Source organism: Zalophus californianus, chromosome 11 (assembly GCF_009762305.2).
Source record: "Zalophus californianus isolate mZalCal1 chromosome 11, mZalCal1.pri.v2, whole genome shotgun sequence".
Taxonomy (NCBI): domain Eukaryota; kingdom Metazoa; phylum Chordata; class Mammalia; order Carnivora; family Otariidae; genus Zalophus; species Zalophus californianus.
In genome coordinates, this window is record NC_045605.1 from 107,008,507 (window position 1) to 107,031,587 (window position 23,081).

Genomic DNA, 23,081 nt, shown 5'->3' on the forward strand with positions numbered 1-23,081 from the left:
CCATGGATGACTCTCATAGAACCAGTACAGAAGAAGCCAGATATAAAATGGTACGCATTGCTTCCATTACTACGAAAACAGGCAAAAGTAATTTATGCTATTAGAAGTCAGCATCTTGTGGGGCGCCTGGGTGGCTCAGTTGGTTGGGCGACTGCCTTCGGCTCAGGTCATGATCCTGGAGTCCCGGGATCGAGTCCCACATCGGGCTTCCTGCTCGGCGGGGAGTCTGCTTCTCCCTCTGACCCTCCCCCCTCTCATGTGCTCTCTCTCTCTCTCTCTCATTCTCGATCTCTCAAATGAATAAATAAATAAATAAAATCTTTAAAAAAAAAGAGTCAGCATATTGTGTCTGGGGGTAGAGACTGAAAAGGGGCACAGAGGGGCAACTAAGGGAGCTGGACTGGGCATGTTTTATTTCTTCATCTGGATGCTGGATACAGGAGTGTTTGCTCACTTTGTGAAAATATATTGAGCTGTATACTTATTAGTTGTGTACGTTATTGTATGAATATTCTTCAGTAAGAAACTTAAAAGTGCAGGGCCCCTGGCTGAGCGTCTGACTCTTGGTTTCAGCTCCGGCTGTGACCTCAGGGTCGTGAGATCAAACCCCACATTGCGCTCCGAGCGCCACACAGAATCTGCTTAAGATTCTCCTCCCTCTGCCCCTCCCCCCTCCAAAATAAACAAATCTATCTTAAAAAGAAAATGTAAAGTGTTCGCTTCAGTGGCACATATACTAAAACTGGAAGGATACAGAGAGGATAAGCATGGCTCCTGCGCAAGGATGACGCAGCAAATCGGTGAAGTGTTCCATATTTTTGTAAACAAAACTGATTAAAACATTCACAGTAAAAAAAAGAACCTTAAAGACACCCAGGCTTGAGAAAGAGGACGGGTATGGGTGCGTTATCACAGATCCGGAAGAAATCGAAGTACTCACTAGAGAATGTTTTGAGAAAAAGGACAACCAGCTGGAAAATTCAGGGGAAATTAATAACTTCCTAGAATAATGTAAAATACCAAGATCGACCTTGAAACAATTCGAGTTCATGAACTGATTAATTACCAAATAAGAGATTGGAAAGATGATTAAAGATGGTGAAGGCAAAAAAATTAAAGGCCCCTCACTATGAAGGAAAAACAAAAAAAAAAAAATCAAAGAAATTTTGGCTCCTTAATCTGCCTTCTGCTCTGGTCATGATCCCCAGGCTCCCTACTCAGTGGGGAATGTGCTTCTCCCTCGCTCTCTGCCCCTCCCCGCAAAACTTGTGCACGAGCTCTCTCTCTCTCACTCTCTCAAATAAGTAAATAAAATCTTTAAAAAAAAATAAACACAATGTAAATCTTTGTTGTGGTTATTCTTTATCAGAAAAAGGCACCAGACCCAGATGGTTCTATCTCACCTTTAAATAGCAGATCATTCAAACACTATTTACACTATTCCAGGTCCAAGGGAAAGATGGTAAGCACTCTAACATGTTTTATGATGTTAATAAAATGGTAATGGCCAAATCTGATAAAGATGCTGCAAAAATGAATCTTGCTTATAAATAATATAGATGCAAACCCTCTAAATAACCTACCAAATCCGGGTGCTTGGGTGGCTCAGTCAGTTAAGCGTCTGACTCTTGATCTCAGCTCAGGTCTTGATCTCATGGTTGTGAGTTCAAGCCCCACCTTGGGCTCCACGCTGGGTGTGGAGATGACTTAAAAAACAAACAAACAAATCAAATCAAATCCAGCAGCCTATCAAAAGAATACAGCATGGGGTTTATTCCAGAAGTGTAAGGGTCATGAGCCATGGAGAATCTATTGACATAATTCATCACACACACAATTAAATAAGAAAACCATGTAATGACCTCCGTTATATCTGATAAAAATACATCATCTATTTCAAATAAAAGGTCTAAGGAAACTAGAGGCGATGATGCTGAACGCAAGTGCTAACATTTACTGACCTCCCAGAGGAGAGTGAGGTGGGAGTATGGATGCTGAGGTCCTGGGCCAGCCCAGCGAGATACTCCCAGGAGCCTCGCTTCCCCAACTGAGGCCACTGGAAGCTTCAAGTTGGTGTTTCTCCTGGCTGTAGAACCTCGGAGACTGGTTCTCTGACCCTCCTGAGATTCCATGAGTGTATGAGTCAGGCTTCTTCAGAGACACAGAACCAACAGGGTATACACATAGGTATGAGGAGTTTTATTACAGGAATTGGCTCACATGATTATGGAGGCTGTAAAGTCCCCCAATCTGCCATTTGCAAGCTGGAGACCCAGGAGAGCCCGTGGTGTAATTCAGTCCAAGTCTGAAGCCCAAGAACCAGGGGAACCGACAGTGTAAGTCCCAGTCCAGGTCCGAAGGCCTGAGGAGAGCCGATGTGCAAGGCAGGAGAAGATGGATGTCCCAGCTCAGAGAACAAATTCACCCTTCCTCCACCTTCTTTTCTTTTTAGGCCCTCAAAAGATTCGATGATGCCCATCAGCACTGGGGAGGGGGACCTTCTTTTTTTTCTTTATTTAAAAAATTATTTATTTAATTATAAATTTAAAAATTTTTAAATTAATTTCTTAGGTAGAATTTAGTGATTCATCAATTGCATATAACACCCAGTTCTCATTACATCACGTGCCCTCCTTAATGCCCATCCCCCAGTTATGCCATCCCCCATCCACCTCTCCTCCCGCAACCCTCAGTTTGTTTCCTAGAGTTCAGCATCTCTTACAGTTTGCCTCCCTCTCAATTTTCATCTTAATTTTCCTTCCCTTCCCCTATGTTCATCTATTTTGTTTCTTAAATTCCACATATGAGTGAAATCATATGGTATTTGTCTTTCTCTGACTGAGTTATTTTGCTCAGCATAATATCCTCTAGTTCCATCCACGTCGTTGCAAATGGCAAGATTTCATTCTTTTTGATGGCTGCATAATATCCCATTATATCTGTATCTATATATACCATCTTTACCCATTCATCTGTTGATGGGTATCTTGGCTCTTTCCATAGTTTGGCTATTGTGGACATTGCTATTATAAACATTGGGGTGCAGGTGCCCCTTCGAACCACTATGTTTGTATCCTTTGGATAAATACCGAGTAGTACAATTGCTGGGTCGTAGGGTAGTCTGTTTTTTTTTAAAGATTTTATTTATTTATTTGAGAGAGAGAGAATGAGAGAGAGAGCACGAGAGGGAAGAGGGTCAGAGGGAGAAGCAGACTCCCTGCCGAGCAGGGAGCCCGATGTGGAACTCGATCCCGGGACTCCCGGATCATGACCTGAGCCGAAGGCAGTTGCTTAACCGACTGAGCCACCCAGGCGCCCCGGGTAGTCTATTTTTAACTTTTTTTTTTTTGAAGACTTTATTTAGTCATTTGAGACACACAGATACAGAGAGAGAGAGAGAGAGAGAGCATGAGCAGGGGGAGAGGGAGAAGCAGGCTCCCCGCCAAGCAGCAACCCTTGATGCGGGGCTCGATCCCAGGACCCTGGGATCATGACTTGAGCCGAAGGCAGACGCTCAACCATCTGAGCCACCCAGGTGACCCTATTTTTAACTTTTTGAGAAACCTCCGTACTGTTCTCCAGAGTGGCTGCACCAGTTTGCATTCCCACCAACAGTGTAAGAGGATTTCCCTTTCTCCGCATCCTCACCAACATCTGTTGTTTCCTGACTTGTTAATTTTAGCCATTCTGACTGGTGTGAGGTGGTAACTCATTGTGGTTCTGATTTGTATTTCCCTGATGCCCAGTGATGTTGAGCAGTTTTTCATGTGTCTGGTGGCTATTTGTATGTCTTCTTTGGAGAAATGTCTGTTCATGTCTTCTGCCCATTTCTTGACTGGATTTCATGTTTTTTGGATGTTGAGTTTGATAAGTTCTTTATAGATTTTGGATACTAGTCCTTTATCTGATAAGACAATTGCAAATTTCTTCAGGGAAGGGGACCTTCTTTACTCAGTCGGCTGATCTAAATGCTAATCTCTTCCAGAAACAGCCTCACAGACACTCCCAGAGATAAAACCTCTCTGCATGCCTTAGCCCAGTCAAGCTGACATGTACAATTAACATCAAAATGTGCCACCTAAAATGGTCTCCAAAACTCCTTTTCTGCTTAAAGAAAAGCAGAGCAGTTTCTATTCTCTACAACTAATACTTTCTATTTATCCTGCTTCCTTACTGTTTTTCTCCTTCCTGGCTTTCCTTTCTCATGATTGAGTTTTTAATGCCTTTTCTTTCTCCTGGCTTGGAAGTCATACACTCATTTTCTATTCTTTTGGAGATTACTCTAACACTTCAACAAGTGTATTAACAAAGTCGAAGCTTACTCGATGGATCTATCTCCCTTCAAACTATACGAAGCCTTTAGAACCTCCTATTTACTACCCCTCTCTGTTCCTAGGGGTTGTGTGCTCCAGTACCTTGACTTTTTAAGAGCCCCCTCCCTCCTCCCCACCAAATTCCACATCACCACCTTTCCTTCTTGCCCCGCAGGTCTCATCTCTGGAGTCACTTTCATTCTTTCTGAAGTTCATCTTCCGGAAATTCCTCTGTCTTTTGGTGATAAACTCCTGTATTCTTTTGGTCTGCATGTCCTCGCCTTGGCATTGGATAGGATAAGCCATCCTCGCTCACAGGGCTGGGGTGAGCCCAAGACGTTCCTCCGTGGCCATTTCTCTGAAGCCCCAACACCTTGGGAAGACAGAGTCGGCCTTGCTCAGGGCTGCACTCGGGCTAGCCTCGGTCCCAGCCCTTCCTGCAACACCCATCTCCCCTTCCCAGACCTGATGTACCACATCCTGCCATCTCAAGCGATTCCCGTCGGGGGAGCCTGGGTGGCTCTGTCAGTTAAGCGTCTGACTTTGGCTCAGCTCATGATCTCAGGGTCCTGGGATCGAGCCCTGCGTGGGGCTCCGGGTTCAGCCTGTAGTTTGTTTGAGATTCTCTCTCCCTCTCCCTCTGCCCCTCCCACTCATGCTTTCTCTCAAATAAATAAAATATATCTTAAAGAAAAAAGAGAAAGAGATTCTCATCAAAATCCCTTAGCCTGGCATTCCAAGCCCTGTACCTTCTAGACTCAACGTGCCCCTGCCCAGCATGGATGCACCACATTACCCGACCTTCCTCAGAAGGTCCTGGCCTTTCCCTCCTCTGTGCTTCTGCTCTGGGAGACACTGAGAAGAGTAAATTTGCTTCTGTGCCAATATGTGCTCTGCCTTGGGGACTGGGGGTAGGGTGGGGGGGTTCCCAAAAAGTGTCTGGTCAGAGAGAACCAAGAAAGCAGAGGACCTCCCTGCACAGGCGCCCTCTCACAAAGCTACATATGGCCACAGATGGTTTGATAAGGCAGACCTTGATCACCAAAATGCTTAATTATGGGAGAGGAAAGCACTTAGAGGCTTTGGAGACAAGCCAAGGGAGGGAAGGCAAGGGAGGTAAGAGTCTGAAAGCTCTAGCAATACCTAGAAGGGAAACACTTGAAAGAACAGGCTGAGGAGGCCTCTGGGGAGAATACCCCTTTAGAGTTCTGAGGTCTCCCCCAACTCCACCTGCTTCACAAGGTCCCATGGCCTCCTGAATCCCATGCCATTTTCTGAAACAGGGTTTCTGAGAAGGACAGATACTGCTCTAAGTCTCCCTGCACCCTGATTGGACACTTGAAAACTGAAAGATGAGGGCAGCTCCCCACCTCTCTCCAAAGCACATCCTGCATTTTGTATGTGCTGGAGGGGTGGGGACTGATAATGTGTTGGTAGGTGACTCCCCATGGGGTGTGGACTTGGACTGCTGTTGCTCTTGGCGGATCATACAGTTGGAATGAATGGTTTGGGTGCAGCCGGGTAGGTGCTGACTTGCCGGTTGGACGTGCTAATTGTGACCTCTGCTGGTAGCTTCTAGAAACGTTGATAGAATATGGAGCCAGCAACCTCCTGTGGGCCCTGGGCCCAGGTCACAGAATTGCAACCACAGCACATCCCCCCCAGGAGTTTTGAAAAGGGACTGCTGTGCTCATACAAGAATTAATGAGAACAGAGTGATGGCTGGGACTATCTCCATGTTGAACAGCCGGGACTGGTGAGGAACAAAGGCTTCTGGTACTTGGCCCCTCACTGTGAGCGAGCAAGGCATACATACCAGACACAAACTGGCAGCAGCAGACTCGATCACAGCAATAACTGAAAAAATTGCTGCCACTCCTGGCCCTCAGGGGACAGCCTGGGACATCGCTAGTGCTTTGCCCCTCTGCGGCACCTACGCCTTCCGGAGGCACGGTGGAGTCTCTTGTGGTATGTCCTCCACGCATCAAGCTGAAGCACCCTATAAGCTACGGCTGCTACCCTGACTTGCCATTATGTCGATGATATGGACCCTGGTTCCTACTGAGCAAATGTCCGCCTTGCTTTGCATGCTTCTCAGATATGGGGAAGGGGAGATGGTTGGGCTTTGAGTGAAGGCAAAATCCAGGGTCCTGCAAGCCAGGTCACTTACCTGGGGGACATCTGGGCAACTATTAAGGATAAATTGCTGGCCTGATACCTCCAACTACAAAGAAACCCTATACCAATTTAGCTACTTTGTATGTTGAAGGCAGCAGACTCGACATTTAAGAATTTTACTAAAACCTTTTAGTAAAGGGGCCGACAGACAAGAGACCACGCCTGAAGGGCCTGCGCAACAAGGAGCTTTGGAAGATCGGGAAGCTGGGAACCAAGCGCAGCCACTGAGCCCTGTCTCCTTCAGACCCCATGGAATTAGTCTCAGCTTTGGAAATTATATTCCACCAGTACTCAGGGCTTTGCATGCACAGTCTTCTTCCTGTTGCCGAGACATGTACTCTATAGAACCCCACACATATTCCCTTGGCTCATAACAGATCCGTGCATGCTGGCCAGATTTCAATGGCCACCGCCTGCAACTCTCTGCCTGAGGACTTTCCCTGGCACCGAAGCCTGGCCTACCCACACAAGGGCAGGCTGGAAGCTAACGCCCCCAGGAGCAGCTCCCTCCAGCAATGACAGGTGCGTATTGATGGGAAAATACCCTCGTTGCCTTGCCCCTCGGGGCTGTTGCTGAAGTTTTAGCCACTGGCTTCCCAGAGCCCTCTGTGAAGGAAATTTCTGGTATGATCAGCTGCACTTTCAGCCTGCTAGAGAAGTCAGCCTGAATTGAAGTAACGGACACCACAGATGGGATATCCAACAGAAGGGATATGTCTTAGGCATGAAACAGGGAAATCACTGGGTGACTGGGTGGCTCAGCCGGTTAAGCGCCTGTTTTCAGCTCAGGTTATGATCCCAGGGTCCTGGGATCGAGCCTCGCAGGAGAGTCTGCTTCTCCCTCTTCCTCACCCGGCTCATGCTCTCTCTTGCTTGCTCTCTCAAATAAATAAACAAATAAAATCTTAAAAAAAAAAAAGAAAGAAAGAAACAGGGAAATCAGAAGACTCGACTGAAAAAACCTTCTAAGAGGAAGGACTAAAGAAAACTGTACAAGAAAAGCAAAGAGATATGGAGGATAGAAGTAAAGGTGCTAAAGTCTGAATAACAGGGATTCTAGAGAGGAATATAAACATGGAGGGAGAAAATATTTGAAGAAATAATGGAGATAAATTTCCTGGAGTAATACAAAATAAAGCACCTTGGGTAAAAAAAATGCCCAAAGAATGCCAAAAGGAGAAAAAGAAGGATGTGAGGGTGATCTGGCTGCGACATCTGTCACCCCATTGATCGCCAGCGTTGAGTTGGCTGATCTGGATGGCTAGGCATGTGTCCCCTTCCTCCCTGACAGCTCCGTGTGTGTCCCTCCCGAAGCTACGTGCTTGATTGAAGAGGATGACCTTCCCTTTAGAGGAAGACCGTTCTTCAGTCAAGGTAGCTGTGCTTCCCTGCTAGAACCTCCAAACAAGCTCTCAAGGTCCGTTTGTAGAATGTAGGGTTGTCAAGCTTCTAAGACCCCAGATACATCCAAATGTATGAGGCACTGCATGTGGCAGTCTGCCTTTATTAAAAAAAAAAAAAAAGAAGAAGAAGAAAGAAGGAAAAGAAAAAGGAAAAACTCACATCTACATACACCATCTAGAACTTTAAAAATATCAGAGATAACAGAGAGAGGAAAGAGCATATGACATACAAAGCAATGAGAATCAGACCAACATCAGATTTTTCAACAGCAATATCGAAAGCAAGAAGACAATGAAATAATGTCTTCAAGGTACTGAAGGAAAAGAATTTAGAATCTAGAAATTTATATCCATCCAAACTGTCAAATATGACAGATGGGCCCCATATACCAATCATTATAATAAGTTAAATGAACTGAATATATCAATTAGAAGAAAAAGAGTGATTCAGTTTTTAAGGATCCAGATACATGTCCTAGAGACAGGTAAAGCCTGGGGCTGTGTACAGATTGAAAGTAAAAGGATAGAAGATAACTTCTCAGGCAAAAATAAAAATACTAAGCAGAAGAAATCCAGGTTTACCATCAGATAAACTAAGATAGAAAGCGTCTGTAGGGATGGAAAGTATCACTCCATAAGGAAGAGTTTGATTCACAAAAACAGCAATTTTAAACATGTTGTCCTTAATAACATAAACTCAAAATATATTAAGCAGAAACCGAGAGGCTACAAGAAGAAATCATTAAATACACCTCAGGTCCACTGCTGGTGAATGTCAACTGATGTAGCCACTTTGGAAAACATTTGGTGGCATCACCCAAAATTCTGAGAAATTCCATGCCTAAGAACTGTCCCAAGAGGAACTTTCACACCCAAACAGGCACATCCACAAGCATGTTTACAAGGGGGGGTGGGGTGGGGGAAGAACCCAAGGGCCATCAGCAGAAGAGCAAATGGATAAATTGTGATATAGTCCCCCAAGGAGATATTATTGACAGTCAAAACAAATGAACTACAGCAACGTACAGCAATTAGGAGAATCAAAGTAATGTAATATTAAATGAAATGTCAGCCCCCAAATAGGACATTCAGCATATTATCCTTTTCATGTGATTAAAAAAAAAAAACAACAACTTTTAAAAAACACATGTAGATACAAGAACACCTCATGGAAAGGAGACCAGGGCATCTGGAGTTCAAGTCGGTTGCCTTGGGTGGGTGAACGAAAGCGGGATGGGCAGCGTTTAGGATGGGAGGCTGGAGGCAAATGGTTGCTTGGGTTATTGTATAGTCCTAGCCTTTGTTTTGTAGTGGTAGGTTTGCAGGTGCTTACATTATTAAAAATAACCAACTAAATATTTAAATATAATAATTTATGGACCAAAAATGGAATCGTAATGGAAATTAGAAAACACTCAAAACTAAACTATAATTAAAACACTAGATACTTCATAACTATCAGGATAACTACTATTAAAAAAAAGAAACTAATGTGTTGGTGAAAATGTGGAGGAATTGGAACCCTTGTGTGCTGTTGGCGGGAATGTAAAATGGTGCCGACACTATAGAAAACAGTATGGCAGTGGTTCTTTAAAAAATTAAAAATAGACTTACCATACCATCCAGCAATTCTACTTTTGGATGTATCTCCAAAAGAATTGAAAGCAGGGTCTCAAAGAGATATTTATATATCCATGTTCATAGCAGCATTATTCGCAATAGCTAAAGAGTGGAAGGAATCCAACAGTCCAACGATGGATGAATGGATAAGCAACATGTTGTCTATACATAAAATGGGATATGGTTCAGCCTTAAAAAGGAAGGAAACTCTAGCGTGTGCTACAACATGGATGAACCTTAAAGACATTATGCTAAGTGAGATAAGCCAGTCACAAAAGGAGATTGTTTGCACAAAAATGTGAATGTATTCAACACTAAATATACTAAAAAATGGTTACGGTGGGAAATCTTGTTTGTTTGTTTCTTTAAAGCTTGTTTCTTTTTTTTTTTTTAAAGATTTTATTTATTTATTTGACAGAGAGAGGGAACACAAGCAGGGGGAGTGGGAGAAGGAGAAGCAGGCTTCCTGCTGAGCAGGGAGCCTGATGTGGGACTCAATAAAAAAAAAAACAAAAAAAAAAACCCCACAACTATATACAAATATATAGAGAGCTGCATCAAAGGACATTTGGCCTTAAAGGGTAAGACTGTCCCACAAAGGAAAAATAGTACCTTCATAGAAAAATGATCTAGGGGACACCTGAGTGGCTCAGTCGGTTAAGCGTCTGCCTTCAGCTCAGGTCATGATCCCAGGGTCCTGGGATTCAGTCCCGCATCGGGCTCCTTGCTCAGCAGGACGCTCCTTCTCCCTCTGCCTGCCCCTCCCCCTGCTTGTGCTTGCTCTGTCTCTCTCTCTGATTGATAAATAAATAAATAAATAAATAAATAAATAAAATCTTTAAAACAAAAGGAAAAAGAAAAGTGATCTAGAACTCTCTCTTTAACCAGGTGATCAAAATTAGCATCACCAATAACTGGACATTCTGCATCATGTGCTTTATGATATGCAAGTAAGTACACATCTGTTCTAGGGTATTTTTGCTAAAATTGTTTAACCCTAATACCCTAATCTAAGTATGCAAAAACAATCACACAACTCCAAATGGAGGACATTTTTATAAGATAACTGGCCTGAGCTTGTCAAAAAAGCCCATTTAATGGGGGGAAAAAAACACCCACAAAACCATTAAGGCTTCTGTTCTAAATTAAAAGAGATTAAAGAGACATAACTCCATGTACAAACCATGCGTGTTGTGTGTAGAGAGAAACAGAAGGTGGCAAATGTGACAAAGTGGTGGCTCCACCATAGGGCCCACACAATTCTTTCACCTTTTCTTCAGGTTGGGGTGGGCAGGAAGTAAAGCTGAAGCACCCAACCTCGAGGGTTAGAGTAAGAGCCACAGAATAAACCCAAGTGAGCGTGAGGAAAGGGGAAAGAACAGAAATCCATGACAGAGAAACAAGCTAACAGTGAGGAAGAATGACAACAAAGAGCTGGCGCTCTTAAGACTAATAAAGAAATATCTACCAAGACTAACAGGACTCAAAGAAGGAGAAAGTGTAATAATATTAGATATAAAAAGGGACATAATGGGGATAGTCAAGGTTACAAACAAGGCAATTCTGCAACTAACTCTGTGTGATAAACTTGAAACCACGGATAAAATGAGGAAATAGGAAAATACTTTTCCTTGGAAGTATCACTGACTCAAGAACAGAAACCTGAACAATCTATTATCAACAAAAATCTAGTTAAAAATCTTCCCACCTGGGATGCCTGGGTGGCTCAGTCAGTTGAGCGTCTGACTCTTGATTTCAGCTCAGGTCATGATCTCAGGGTCAGGAGATTGAGCCCCGAGTCAGCTCTGAGCTGAGTGCGGAGCCTGCTTAGGATTCTCTCTCTCCCTCTGTCCCTTCCCTGTACATGTTCTCTTGCTCTAAAAAAAGTATAAAAAATCTTCCCACCCACCCTAAAAATGCCAGGCAAGTTGGTTTTACAGCAAGTTTTACCGAAAACTTTAGAAATGCAAAATTCCAATCTGGTACAGACACTTGTAATGAAAATAGAGAACACTCTCTAACTCATTTTAAAAGGTTGGCATAACCTTGATATAAAAAGACAAGGGCAGCATGGGAAAGAAAAAACTTAAACCATCTCACTTATGAGCCTGAATGCCAAAATGCTCCCAAATATCAATCAGATCCAGCAATATGTTGAAAAATAGATCATGACTGTTTTATTCCAGGAATGTAAGGGTTTTACGGTGAGAAGCAGTCAAGGTCTCTTACCACGTTTACAGGTTCAAGGAGAAAAAACACGTGGCTAGCTCAGACTGTATGCTCCTTGGCACATGTATATGGGTGGCTGATGAGGGAGGAGGTGGGTGGGGAAGCTCGGGTGGAAACAACCTGCTGTAAGGTTGGTGCTACACATACAGAGGCCGAAGGGCCACAAGTCCAAAACCTAACTGCAGGAGGTGTCAGTACTCTTAGGTGACCAGTCATCCAGACTGGCCACGATATGGGGGAAAAGAGGCTCTGAGAACACTCAGCTCACTCAGGGAGATCTATTCACTCATGGTTGGAATCTGCCATTAAGTTGGGAGGAGAGAGGTGGAATTCAGCTTCAGAGAATGGCCAACGGGAGGACTCTGCAGAACACAAAGACTCTACTTCCACCAGGATTCTAAGCTACAACCCACAGGAGCTAAATGGCTGATAAGAGACGGAGAAGTGGAGATGAAAAGGTTTTAGGGGGGGAAATAGGGGCTATTAGGTAAATCACACACTCACTGAGGGCTAGAGAAAAAAACTAAGGCCAGGCTTACAGATATAATGCCCCCCTCCAAAAAAAAAACACACACAGATCTACATGACTAAGTGGGTAACAGTCAAAGGAGTACTTAGAGGAAAATTTGTAGCCATAAATACATTAGAAAACAAGACTGAAATGAAGCATGCAGCTCAATAAGGTAGATATGAGCAAATAAACCCAAAGAAACAGAAGGAAACGGCCAATAATGCAGGCAGACCTCTTGCAACGTTAGTCAAAGAAAATAAAATCCACAGAATACTGGACAACTGTTTTTTGGTTTTATCTGCTCGCACCCCTTGTCCACTTATTCTGGTAAAAGAACCGCTCTCTTCCCTGGGAAGCACAGGCCGTACGTACGGATCAGGCCTGGCTCATCTTGCCTCTTACCCCATCCTCCCTATTCAGCCCTGGCCAAAGCATTTGCTCAGGAGAGGGCCGGTGACCCAAGACGACCAAATGGTCTTCCGTGAAATACACAGATGCTTACGAAGGAACTCTTTGCCCACTAGGACTGAGTGTAAAGTGGAGCTTCCTGCAGAAAACGATGGTAGGGAGACAGAGATTGGTCCACCTAGCAAAGTGGAGATAATCCAAGAAACAAATGAGAGGGAGTCCTGACAAAATCATGCTGGCTCTGGATCAGCTCTGCCTAGAGGTGTTCGCTTAGATTTTGGTCAATGAGCCCTAGTTTGCTTCTGTTATTTGGGAGTTAAATTTTGACACTTACAGGTAAGAAAGTCCCAAGTAATACAAATACTATGCATTACCCTTTTGCCTGAAAAAGCTTAAACACACGTGAACTACGATTAAAAAAACATAAAGTGCCAAAATGGACTTAAGGATAGAGAACCTGAATAGACAAAAGGCCACAGAATTAAAAGGCAGGCAAATATCTACCCCTTAAAAAGGAACCAAACACAGATGTTTTTATAAATAAAGCCTACCAAACTTTGAAGCAACAAGTAACTCCTGTTCTACAAATTATTCAAGAACAAAGAAAAAGATTAAATGTCTCCAAGTCCATTCTACAAGGCTAGCATAAGGCTGTTACCAAATTGGGAAAGGGAGATCATTAAAATAAGAAGTGAAATTGTCCCAGAAGTAAATATAAAAATCCTAAAGAAATAAGCAAACTCTAAAACTAAGTGGGGCTTATATGATATTGCAAGGATGGCTCAATACAAGGAAGCCTGTCTGTGGAAAGCAGCACAATAATAAAAGGAAGTCTTTTGGTTATTTCAATAGGCAGCGAGATCCATCACTATAAATGAAGGGGAAAAGCCGTCAGTAAGCTAGGAACAGAAGGAAACATTTTTAGCCTAATGAAGGTTATCTACCAGACACCTAAAGCAAGAATTGTGTTACATGACTCATGAGAACAGTTCCCACAGGGAGAAAAATGAAGGTGCCACCCACTATACTGGAGGCCCTGGCCTCCATGACCCCTAAAAAGAAACAAGTATAAAGGACAAAGCTACCACCAGTAGGACATGATTGGACTGCCCAGAGAGCCAAGAGAATCAACTGAAAAACTACTGGCAGAAAAGAATTCCATTAGAGGGCGCCTGGGTGGCTCAGTCAGTTAAGTGTCTGCCTTTGGCTCAGATCATGATCCCAGGGTCCTGGGATGGAGCCCCACATCAGGCTCCCTGCTCAGCGGAGTCTGCTTCTCCCTTTCCCTCTGCCCCTCCTCCTGCTTGTGCTATCGAATAAATAAACAATCTTAAAAAAAATTTTGATTAGATCAACTAGGGGAACAAAGACAGCTTTCCTAAATGCCAGTTGATAGAGATGTAATTTCAAAATATCCCATTCATAACAAATAACTAAAATTCCTAGTACTAAATTGAACCAGAAATGTGAAAGACCCATATGAAGACAACCTTACAAAGGAACGTACACACTCCATTTCTGGATAGGAAAATTCAAAACTATTAAGATAGCATTTTTCTCCACATCAAGCTGAGATTGAAAACCCTGCCAATGAAAATCTCAACAAGATTTTTAAATGGAAATTGACAAGTTCCTTCTAGAGTTCTTAAGTAAGAAAAAATATGAAATTTTCAAGGAACAGTGGGGCAGGGTGAGAGAGCTATGAGATTACCAGTCATGCCATAAAATACGGTATGTGCACATACATCAACGCAACAGATGAGAAACTCCAAAAAGAGACCCATATGTATGCAGGAATTTAGTTTATTTTAAAGTTTATATCTGTAAAGAATGACCCATTCAATAGATATAGAGACAAATGACTACCCCTTTAGAAAAAAAGTTGCCTCCCATAAAAAATAAATTTCAGACAAGTTAGATATACACACACATACGTATCCTTAACTAATCTGAAGTTTATTTTTTGTATATATACACATACACACAAATATATAGACATGTATATATTTAAAGCTATACTAAGCTAATATAAAGGAAAGTGAACAACGAGGAGAAAAATGAAGTGGTAGCTGGAGAGGATGTGCGACTAACAACAGGTCTTTCAGACTGCGTTCTAGATGGGGGATTCTGATGCTAGCACCTCTGATGCTGACATACCCAGTACAGAGGACGGCAAAAAACAAAACTCGCATAAACTCCTTACGCAAGAGGACAGCCAAGCTCCAAAGCACAAGAGAAAAGGTTTAAGTCCCACTGGATTATGTGGGGAAGTTAAAGACAAGACGATCTATAAGCACATTTGTAGGGTTGGTAACGAGGAGGTGAGAATCCCCTCCAATGGCTATCATTTCTTAATGAAGTATGTGGTGAACACCTAACAGGGGAAGGGGGAAATTGGTAGACAACACACAAGTTTTTAAATACGACATCCCAGAGATCTGCTAGGCAGTGCTGAGTGTCCACCTGAGGTTTGTAAATATGAATTTACAGTGAGTTAGGCTGGCTGTTTTCTCTGGTAGTTACTTGACCACAGGCACAGAAGTGAATGGCTGCGTTGCCCAGGGTTGGGTCTTACTAGATAAATACAGGTGAGGGAAACAAGGCTGAGTGGAGGGTGTGGACGGAATCGATGTTGCACAAGGAGGGAAGTGAAGATAGGACAATAATGGGAAGAATGTGTGTGTGGGGGGGGGGACGTGGATGAAGATACAGAGGAGGTAGTTGAGCAAATAAGCAAGAAAGCCAGGAGGTGGTGACTGTACAGATATCTGAATTCAAGAGGGGCTGCAATTCCTATCCATGGCAGGCGTGCAGGGAGTGACCAACGAGGTAGGCAGCAGGCCTGGAATGGAAGACAAGGAACTAGGGGGTCACAGTGTTGAACAGAACCATCCATGGGATGGAGAAAATGGCAGCAGAAGCAGGGGTGGAAGACTCTAATCCAGGAGATAAGCTGTTCAATGTCTGAACAGTGGTTAGAAGATCAAGGCCGACAATGAAGGAGTATATAACCAGAAATAAAAGCTTCAAGGGATGACGTGGTTTGCAGGAGAGCTGAGCAGTAGCGGTCTGGTTAGCCACAAAGAGACCACCAAGCAGAGGATGTACACGGCAGTATGGAGGTGGGCGCTCCTGCAGTCACGGTGACTAGAAAGCCAGAAAAAGCAGCTTACGAGGCACGATGAAATTCATCCTGAGTGTCTCTTAGAGGCAGGGGGCACTAGGTCCTAGAGCTGTATTCCCGAATGCCCAAGTCAGTATTAACTGCAAGCTGGCAATACAGAGGGATTGCTCCCAGGTATTATTAAATACATGCAAGAAGGCACAGCACAGGGCCTGGGCTTACTGAGTGCCCAGTGAGAGAGAGAATCTAGGAAAGGTTCCAGGCATTCCCATCTCCTGCTCGTTTAGGACTTGCACCTGAGGGACCCACCAAGGAGCAGTTTTTAACTTCACCACAAGTCCCTCCTCCCTCCAGAGAGCCACTCAGACACCAGCACAAGTCATCACCCACCAGGGGTTTAATTCTCCTCGAGCAGAAGGTCAGTTCAGAGAGGGGCCCTGTCTTGTCCCCCATCCCAGGGGGGGAAGGTCTGCAGAACACCCTGAGAATGTCCAAGCTCAGAGGAGCCAAGAACTCGTCTCTGAGCAAGAGAAGTGGGTCCGGGGACTCAGGCCGCCTCCTCCTCTTCACTCTCCTCCTCGCTCTCGTGATACTGTCTGCGGTTGGTGTTAACAAAGAGGTCAGAATCGTCTTCAGAGCTGGACTCTTCTCCTGATGACTGCGGCTCCGCTGGGAGTTCTGGCTGAGTCTGTCTGCATGGGGGAAAAGGGACAGGGTTAATCCAATGCCCTCTGGGAAAACCAGATCTGCAATCAAGGAGCCCCACAAAAAGGAGGACCCCATGGCCAAGAAAAACTATCTAAAGACTACCTCACGCCCCACCTCAAAAGTGCGCTAAAACCACTGGTTTTAATAATAAGGATTCTACAACCACCAACTAACACTAAGTGGACTCACACCACATACGGAATATTGCACTAAGCAATTTCACAAGCACTAACTCCTTTAATCCTCACAAAGCTCCCACTTTATAGATGAGGAGATCCAGGCTTAAGAGATCAAGCAACCTGCTTAAAATCATTCATTTACAAGTGGTAATACCATGATCTTAACCCAGGACATCTGACCTTCAAGCCGTACTCATAGCCACATCTTTAGGAGCACCCACCAGGGACACTACATAGGAAGAACGTTTCTATTTCCCCCTTAAGGCACCAAGGCCTGAACCCGTATTTTTTTTGTCCTAAGGCTTCTCACCTATGCCTGTTGTTGTGTTTCTCGGCCACTTCTGAGAAGGCCTCAGGCCTGTGCCAAGAGAAGAGCCAGGGTCAGAAAGGACAGAAAACTCGATCAGCAAAAAAGCTCTTTTGAGCTATCCCTGCCTGGGATGCCATGATCTTCCCTCCTCCAATTTCACAGCTAGGAAGTCAGTCTCCCCAGAAATGAGGCAGCCAATGACCAAGGGGACTACCCTACCAGAGCCCTTCCTTCTGCAGAGAGCGCACATGGTCTTTGCACAGCACAAAGGAGATCTCGGCCTTCACTTTTTCTCCCTCTTCAATGGGGTCAACAATGAGAAAGTCCCCTGCAGGTAAGAGAGAACAAAAAACACAGTAGATCCTGCTTGTAACGGGGAAAGACAAGCTCACAGGAAATAGTTGTCTCCTAGAGGCTGCCTCTCTCACCTCTCTTGATCCAGATGTTCTTACGGTATTTGGAGGGCATGCTCACCAAGAAGCGCTGCCCTTGGGCTGTCTCCACTTCATGCAGATTGTTCCCTGGGGTCCTGAGTACCTGGTCCAAGAGAGACCAAGAACTAGTCAGCCTCATCAGTTAGCTCAAATATCCAGCTGTGCTGCACCCTACCCCCAACCTAGGAGCCCAAGGGGAGTAGAAGGATGGGGAGGCAGAGTAGCTTGTGCCCAATGCCACTCACCCTCACGATCTGCTGCTGGTCAGAGGGCACCATGTGCTCCCCCAGCACCTCCTTCACCACATGCTTCCTCTTGGTGGCCTGAGACATGCTGGGTCCTGTCCCAGGGGGGTGAGGGATGCAGAGACTGTCAGCTCCTCCTCCTGAGTTTCTTGGATGGCCAGTTCAGACCTGGGACTGTTCTGAAGACGGAGAGAGACCTTTTACTGAGGAGTGACTGTTTCCTGGTTAAGAATGTGAGCTCCAAAACCTAATTACTAGGATTCAAATCCTACCTTGGCTATTTCCTAGCTGTTCAACTTCCCTAGCTTCAGAGAAAAATAGTAGCTAACTCTGATCACTGTTAGTAGAATAAAATAATGCAAACTGAACATTTAGTACAGTGTATGGCACATAAAAACAACTCATGTTAGGGGCACCTGGGTGGCTCAGTCGGTTAAGCCTGTACCTTTGGCTCAGGTCATGATTCCAGGGTGCTCCCTGCTCAGTGGGGAGTCTGCTTCTCCTTCTCCCTCTGCCCCTCCACCTGCTTGTGCTCTCTCTCTAATAAATAAAATCTTAAAAAAAAAAAACCTCATGTTATATGCACTGGCATAATCACAGAAACTAAATACATGTTCTACAGAAGTCATGCTGGCAATGTCTGGGGAAGGAATGCGCGATAAACTGTATCTTCCTCAACACGTTTGTACATTCTACGTGTAGCACATTCACACTCCACAGATGCTCAGTTGTTGTTGTTGTTTAACACACTACAGTCAGAAGCCAATTAGGAGACTCAGAGCGATGGTCCAAGCCAGGAACGAGTTAATAAAACATCGGGTAGGCCGGCTTGGCCGGCTGCATCGGCTAGATTTCTGACGTGGGTACTGAGAAGACAAGGACTGGTACCATCGAGGCTGATGGTTTCCAAAAGCAAACTCCGAAGTGTCACCTCTAGCTGCCGTCCCCTGCCCTCCTACCTCCCTATGCTAGAGCAAAGAAAGACGCTCAGAGACCCACACTTACTCTCTGGCCCTCGTCTCCCACGGGCGCTGCCCGAACGACCTCGTTCTCCAGGTTGGACGCTGAGAGCGGCTCGCCCACGACTCACACCGCAACTGAGTCAACGAGGGCACAGAAAAGGGGCCTGCCGGCGGTCAGGACGCTGGCGTGACCATAAACTCAAGTCCCCTGCGCCTCCGACTCCTACCCGACTCCTCCAGGCCCGGTGACAACGAGGACGACGCGAGTCCTCCTAAGTCGGACCCTTCCGAGCACCGTACTTCCGGTGCTATCTCGGAAGCCTATCGGCCACCTTCCCCTGCCTTGTCCGTGCCTCGAACTCTTCCCCTCGCCGAGTCGGCCACGGCTAAGTTCTTGAGTTCCCGATGCCGCGTAGCGGGGAATGGAGTTTTCTCGAAGGCCTCAGCTCCCTGAGACCGGACATGCTGCCCGAGAAGCGAGACCATAGAAGGCAGCCGGGCTTCCCGCGAGGCAACCCGAAAGCGGTGCCTACTAAGGACTCTGTTGAGGTCGGGACAGCCTCATCTCTATGGCTCTATGCGGCTAGAAGTGCCCAATTCGGAATTTTTTTAAAGGCCGCTCTTGAGGCGACCCGGAAGCGGAAGTGGAAGAAAGTTCTAGTGGGTTGGCGGTATCGGTGGGAGCAGCCGGGTGGCGGGAGGAGCCGTTACAGGAGCCGGAGCTGCCGGTGAGCGCTCGCTGCGGAGCAGGGCCCGAGCTGGAGGCGGGAGGCGGTGCGGGGAGGAGGGGAGGAAAGGGGCCTTGGCGCCGTAGCGGGCCAGAGGATGCGCCCTCAGAGAGGGCCCGGGCCGCTCGCTGTGTGGGGGAGAGGGCGGAGCGCGGCGCGGCGGCGCGTGGAGGGGGCGGGGCGGTGGGCGGGGACTGTGGGCGGGGCGGGGCGGGACTCCAAGCGGGGACCCGGAGGGGCTGAGGGAGCCGGCGTGCGCGCTCCGGGCCCGCGCGCTCTCGCTCTGTGAGCGGTGCGTGCGGGCGAGCGGGGCCGAGAGACCTTTCATTTGATTTTCAGGCCGTGGAGCCGCTCCAGGCGGGTTCAGTGCCTTCTTAGTCCCCCAAGGTCACAGAGGGAGTGACAGCTTCAGGGAGGGCCCCGGCTATCGACTCTGGGAAATCTTCCCACTACCGCGCCTGCGCCACCTGTGAGGGCAGGCTGGTTTTTCCTCTGGGGCAGCACGAAAACCCAGTTCCCGCAGAGAACCATGGTTCTGCGTAGCCGGGGAAAGGCTCTTCTTGGACCTCAGTTCTCACATCCGTGAACTGAGGAGAGTTGAGTTAGCAGCCCTAATGGCTGGTTTCGCTTTCTCTTAACGACATTGCACTGGGCCCTTGGGAGTTCCCGGTTTTCAGCCCTAACTACCTTTTCTTGGGATTCCCAGATTAAACTGATCAAGATGACAACCTCCCAAAAGCACCGAGACTTCGTGGCAGAGCCCATGGGGGAAAAGCCAGTGGGGAGCCTGGCCGGGATTGGTGAAGTCTTGGGCAAGAAGCTGGAGGAAAGGGGCTTTGACAAGGTGTGGGGTGGCTGCATGCACCTGGGAAGGGCTGGGGGTGGCGGACTACCATATTGCCTGGCACTTTGGGGTTGAGGAAAGTGAGAGTAGCTCTTGGGGGTGGCCAGTGGTGTGTGATCTGAAGAGACAGCCACAGCCTGCCCTACTTCTTAGGCTCATGCGCTTTGAATGCCACAAAAGTGGCCTTCTTGTTCTTCCTTGGTCCCACAGAGCAGTTAGCAGCATGCCCTTTACTTTGCCTGTTTTGCAGGCCTATGTGGTCCTTGGCCAGTTTCTGGTGCTAAAGAAAGATGAAGATCTCTTCCGGGAATGGCTGAAGGACACATGTGGTGCCAATGCCAAGCAGTCCCGGGACTGCTTCGGGTGCCTTCGAGAGTGGTGCGACGCCTTCTTGTGAGGCTCTCTTGGGGAGCCCCCAGTCCCTAGCCCCAGCATTGAGTCTCCGGAGTTTGCAGCCGCATGGGGACTCCTCCCCTGTCCTCTACAAAGGAAGAGATTGCTGTTGTTGTACTCACTTTTGATGTACTTCAAGGTCTTCTGGGAGTTCTCTCCCCTCACCATTTCAACTTTTTTGAAATCCTCGCTCTTGCATGCATCTCCCTTGTTCCCCTGCCAGTTTCGTGTCAACAATTATCAGCTTTTCCGAGTGGATTCCTGCCCTTCTTTCACCCCCTACCCCCACTGGTCTGTTTTATGCTATTTGGCTCCTTTTTTTGGCGAATAGTCACTGTCCTTGTAAAGTTTTTTAAATCAATAAAGTCAGTGGCCTTCATGACTGGGCTTCATGTGTTGAAAAGCGGGTGGGCTGGGACTTCCCCAGGGACTGAGCAGGTCTGCCACACTCCTTATCGGTGCAGATCGAAACTGGCAGCTTCCTTTCCACTCTGGAGGGCAGCCACCCTAGCCACATGGGCCTCAGGCAGGTGCCTTGGAGTGTCCCTTAGTAATCTGGCAGAGAGTGTGGGTTGATCCCTTTCTGGGATCTGGGTGGGCTGTGATGTTCCAGATGTCAGCCGAGTCAACAGCTGGGCTAGGCAGCACCTGGTGGAAAAGTCAGTGGGAGTCGGATACCAGGAAGAGGGTGGGTCAAATGTGGGTTAGAGTTCACCTGCCAAATGTCATGTGCTCACCTGGCCTCTGGGAGGAGTGGGCAGGGCTCTGGTTGTCTGCCTGGCGCTCTCTTAGGGAGGCAGAAAGAACATGGACGTCACAGCTATGGGGGCTTGAGTGAGCTACACTTTCGTTGGGGACATTTTTGTCCTGGTACTTTGTTGAACACTCAGTATGAACCAGGCCCATGGCTAAGATCTTTGCAAACATTTTTTTTCTTCCACAGTAATGAGTAATTGTTTTCTCTTTTATAGGTGAGGAAACCAGAGGCTCAGAAAGACTGAGTAATTTGACTGGATTTACTGCTAGGAAGGAGCCAGGTTGGTTCTCAAAATGTAACTCAAAACCCATGTACCTGAGGGCCCTTTGTTCCCTGGTCATGTCACTTGGCCTCCCTGAGCCTCTGTTTCCCCACTTGGAAAATGAGGTGGTTAGACCAGAGGAAATGCTAGCTGTATGGCACCCAGTCCTGCTTGGACTTCATTCCTTCCACGGAGCATCGTTGAGGAACTACTTGCTTTCAGAATTTTCCTCAGAGGGTTTACAGTCCGGTGAGGAGAGAATGACAGATATTAAATGCAAAAATTGGGAAATCATGAGAAGTTTCTTGTGATCTCAGGGTAGGGAAAAGTTGATAAATTAAACTCCATTATAGAAATTTTGTTTGTCTAAAGAAATCACGAAACGGGTGGCAATGCTAACCCAGGGTGGGAAAGGGTATTTGCAGTACACGTAAGCAACACGGGACTGCATCCAGAGGAGGAAACTATGATGAAGACAAAGCCGACAACACAGTAGAGAAAGAGTAAAAGACCTGTAAGGCAGTCACGAGAGGAATACCCAGATGGTGAATAAGCTCTCGAAAAGGTGGTCGGTCACAGCAGTAATCAGAAACGCAAATGAGATGCCATTACACACTCCTTGGCAAAAACTCTAAAGTCAAACAATACGAAGTGCTGATAAAGGAATGGAGCAACAGTTTCTGACATCCAGCTGGTGGGAGTGTAAATTGGCCTGAACCCTTGGGAAAACAGTTGGGCGTTTTCTAGTAAAGCTGAAGATAAGACCCGTCCCATGACCCGGTGGTTCCACTCCCAGAGCTGTTTCTAAGGACACTGGTACACCTGCACCTGAATGTGTGTTCACCGCAGCTTTATTTATAACAACCCCCAAGGCTGTCCATACCAGTGAAAACGAACAAATGACAGGTGAATTTCAATGCTGAGCAAATGAAACAAAATGTCAAATAGTGTGATTCCATTCAGGTAAAGTTGACAAGTGGATTCTTGCTCAGTAATCTCTATTGGTGGTAAAACTAGAAAAAGCAAGGAAATGCTTATTGCAAAAATCAATAGTAGAAAGAAGTGTAATGACCTTTGTGGGAAGGAGGCAGGTGTGAGGAGTAGGGGGCTTGGGGGTGGGGGTGGCAGTTTCCACGTCTTGACCTGTGTGGTGGTAATACCTGTGTGGTGGTAATACGGGCATTGACTAAGTATCTGCTAACTAAACAGATAGGTTCTTTGTGCTTTTCTGAATATTAGCTACATCTCTGAACAGTAGAAGGATAAAAAGGAAACCGAAAGTAAAGCCCCAGGAATAGAGCAATTTTGTGATTAGTTGGAGATCATGACGGTTATAGTAGGAATGAGGGTTCAGTGCAGGGCTGGGTCTGGAAAGTGAGCAGCTGCCCTGGGACGGTACCAGGTGGCCAGAGCAGGGCCCAGCTTGTGTTACCACTTCCTGGGATGGCGCCCACTTCCTGGGAGGGCACCGGC

General features: G+C 46.3%; 2 protein-coding genes and 1 non-coding gene across 4 annotated transcripts; 2 read left to right on the forward strand and 1 right to left on the reverse strand.

The window, feature by feature from the left end:
* Positions 1 to 712: 712 nt before the first annotated feature.
* On the forward strand, positions 713 to 820 carry LOC113915546. The gene has a single exon (XR_003517700.1). It is a non-coding gene; the product is annotated as a U6 spliceosomal RNA (small nuclear RNA).
* Positions 821 to 16,165: 15,345 nt separating this feature from the next.
* Positions 16,166 to 18,955, reverse strand: EIF1AD (eukaryotic translation initiation factor 1A domain containing). Of its 2 annotated transcripts, none has more exons than XM_027580104.2 (6): positions 18,668 to 18,955; positions 17,663 to 17,841; positions 17,412 to 17,520; positions 17,203 to 17,311; positions 16,984 to 17,031; positions 16,166 to 16,478 (listed from the first exon to the last, which is right to left on the reverse strand). In XM_027580104.2, exons 2-6 carry the CDS (start codon positions 17,747 to 17,749, stop codon positions 16,334 to 16,336), a joined length of 498 nt encoding a protein of 165 aa, XP_027435905.1. In that variant the 5' UTR covers positions 17,750 to 17,841; positions 18,668 to 18,955; the 3' UTR covers positions 16,166 to 16,333. The 2 variants fall into 2 exon arrangements, with proteins under 2 accessions (XP_027435905.1, XP_027435906.1); XM_027580105.1 differs by lacking the exon at positions 18,668 to 18,955 and adding an exon at positions 18,108 to 18,169.
* Positions 18,956 to 19,208: 253 nt separating this feature from the next.
* On the forward strand, positions 19,209 to 20,971 carry BANF1 (BAF nuclear assembly factor 1). The gene is made up of 3 exons (XM_027580107.1): positions 19,209 to 19,352; positions 20,059 to 20,196; positions 20,447 to 20,971. The coding sequence occupies exons 2-3, from the start codon at positions 20,074 to 20,076 to the stop codon at positions 20,591 to 20,593; spliced, it is 270 nt and encodes an 89-aa protein (XP_027435908.1). The 5' UTR covers positions 19,209 to 19,352; positions 20,059 to 20,073; the 3' UTR covers positions 20,594 to 20,971.
* The last annotated feature ends 2,110 nt before the right edge of the window (positions 20,972 to 23,081 follow it).

Coding starts and splice junctions, on each gene's coding strand:
- EIF1AD (XM_027580104.2), bottom strand. CDS start 17,749: ATGTCTCAGGCCACCAAGAGGAAGCATGTGGTGAAGGAGGTGCTGGGG. Junction 17,312..17,411: donor GAACATCTGGATCAAGAGAG/GTGAGAGAGGCA, acceptor TCTTACCTGCAG/GGGACTTTCTCATTGTTGAC. Junction 17,032..17,202: donor CTGCAGAAGGAAGGGCTCTG/GTAGGGTAGTCC, acceptor CTCTTGGCACAG/GCCTGAGGCCTTCTCAGAAG.
- BANF1 (XM_027580107.1), top strand. CDS start 20,074: ATGACAACCTCCCAAAAGCACCGAGACTTCGTGGCAGAGCCCATGGGG. Junction 20,197..20,446: donor AGGAAAGGGGCTTTGACAAG/GTGTGGGGTGGC, acceptor CCTGTTTTGCAG/GCCTATGTGGTCCTTGGCCA.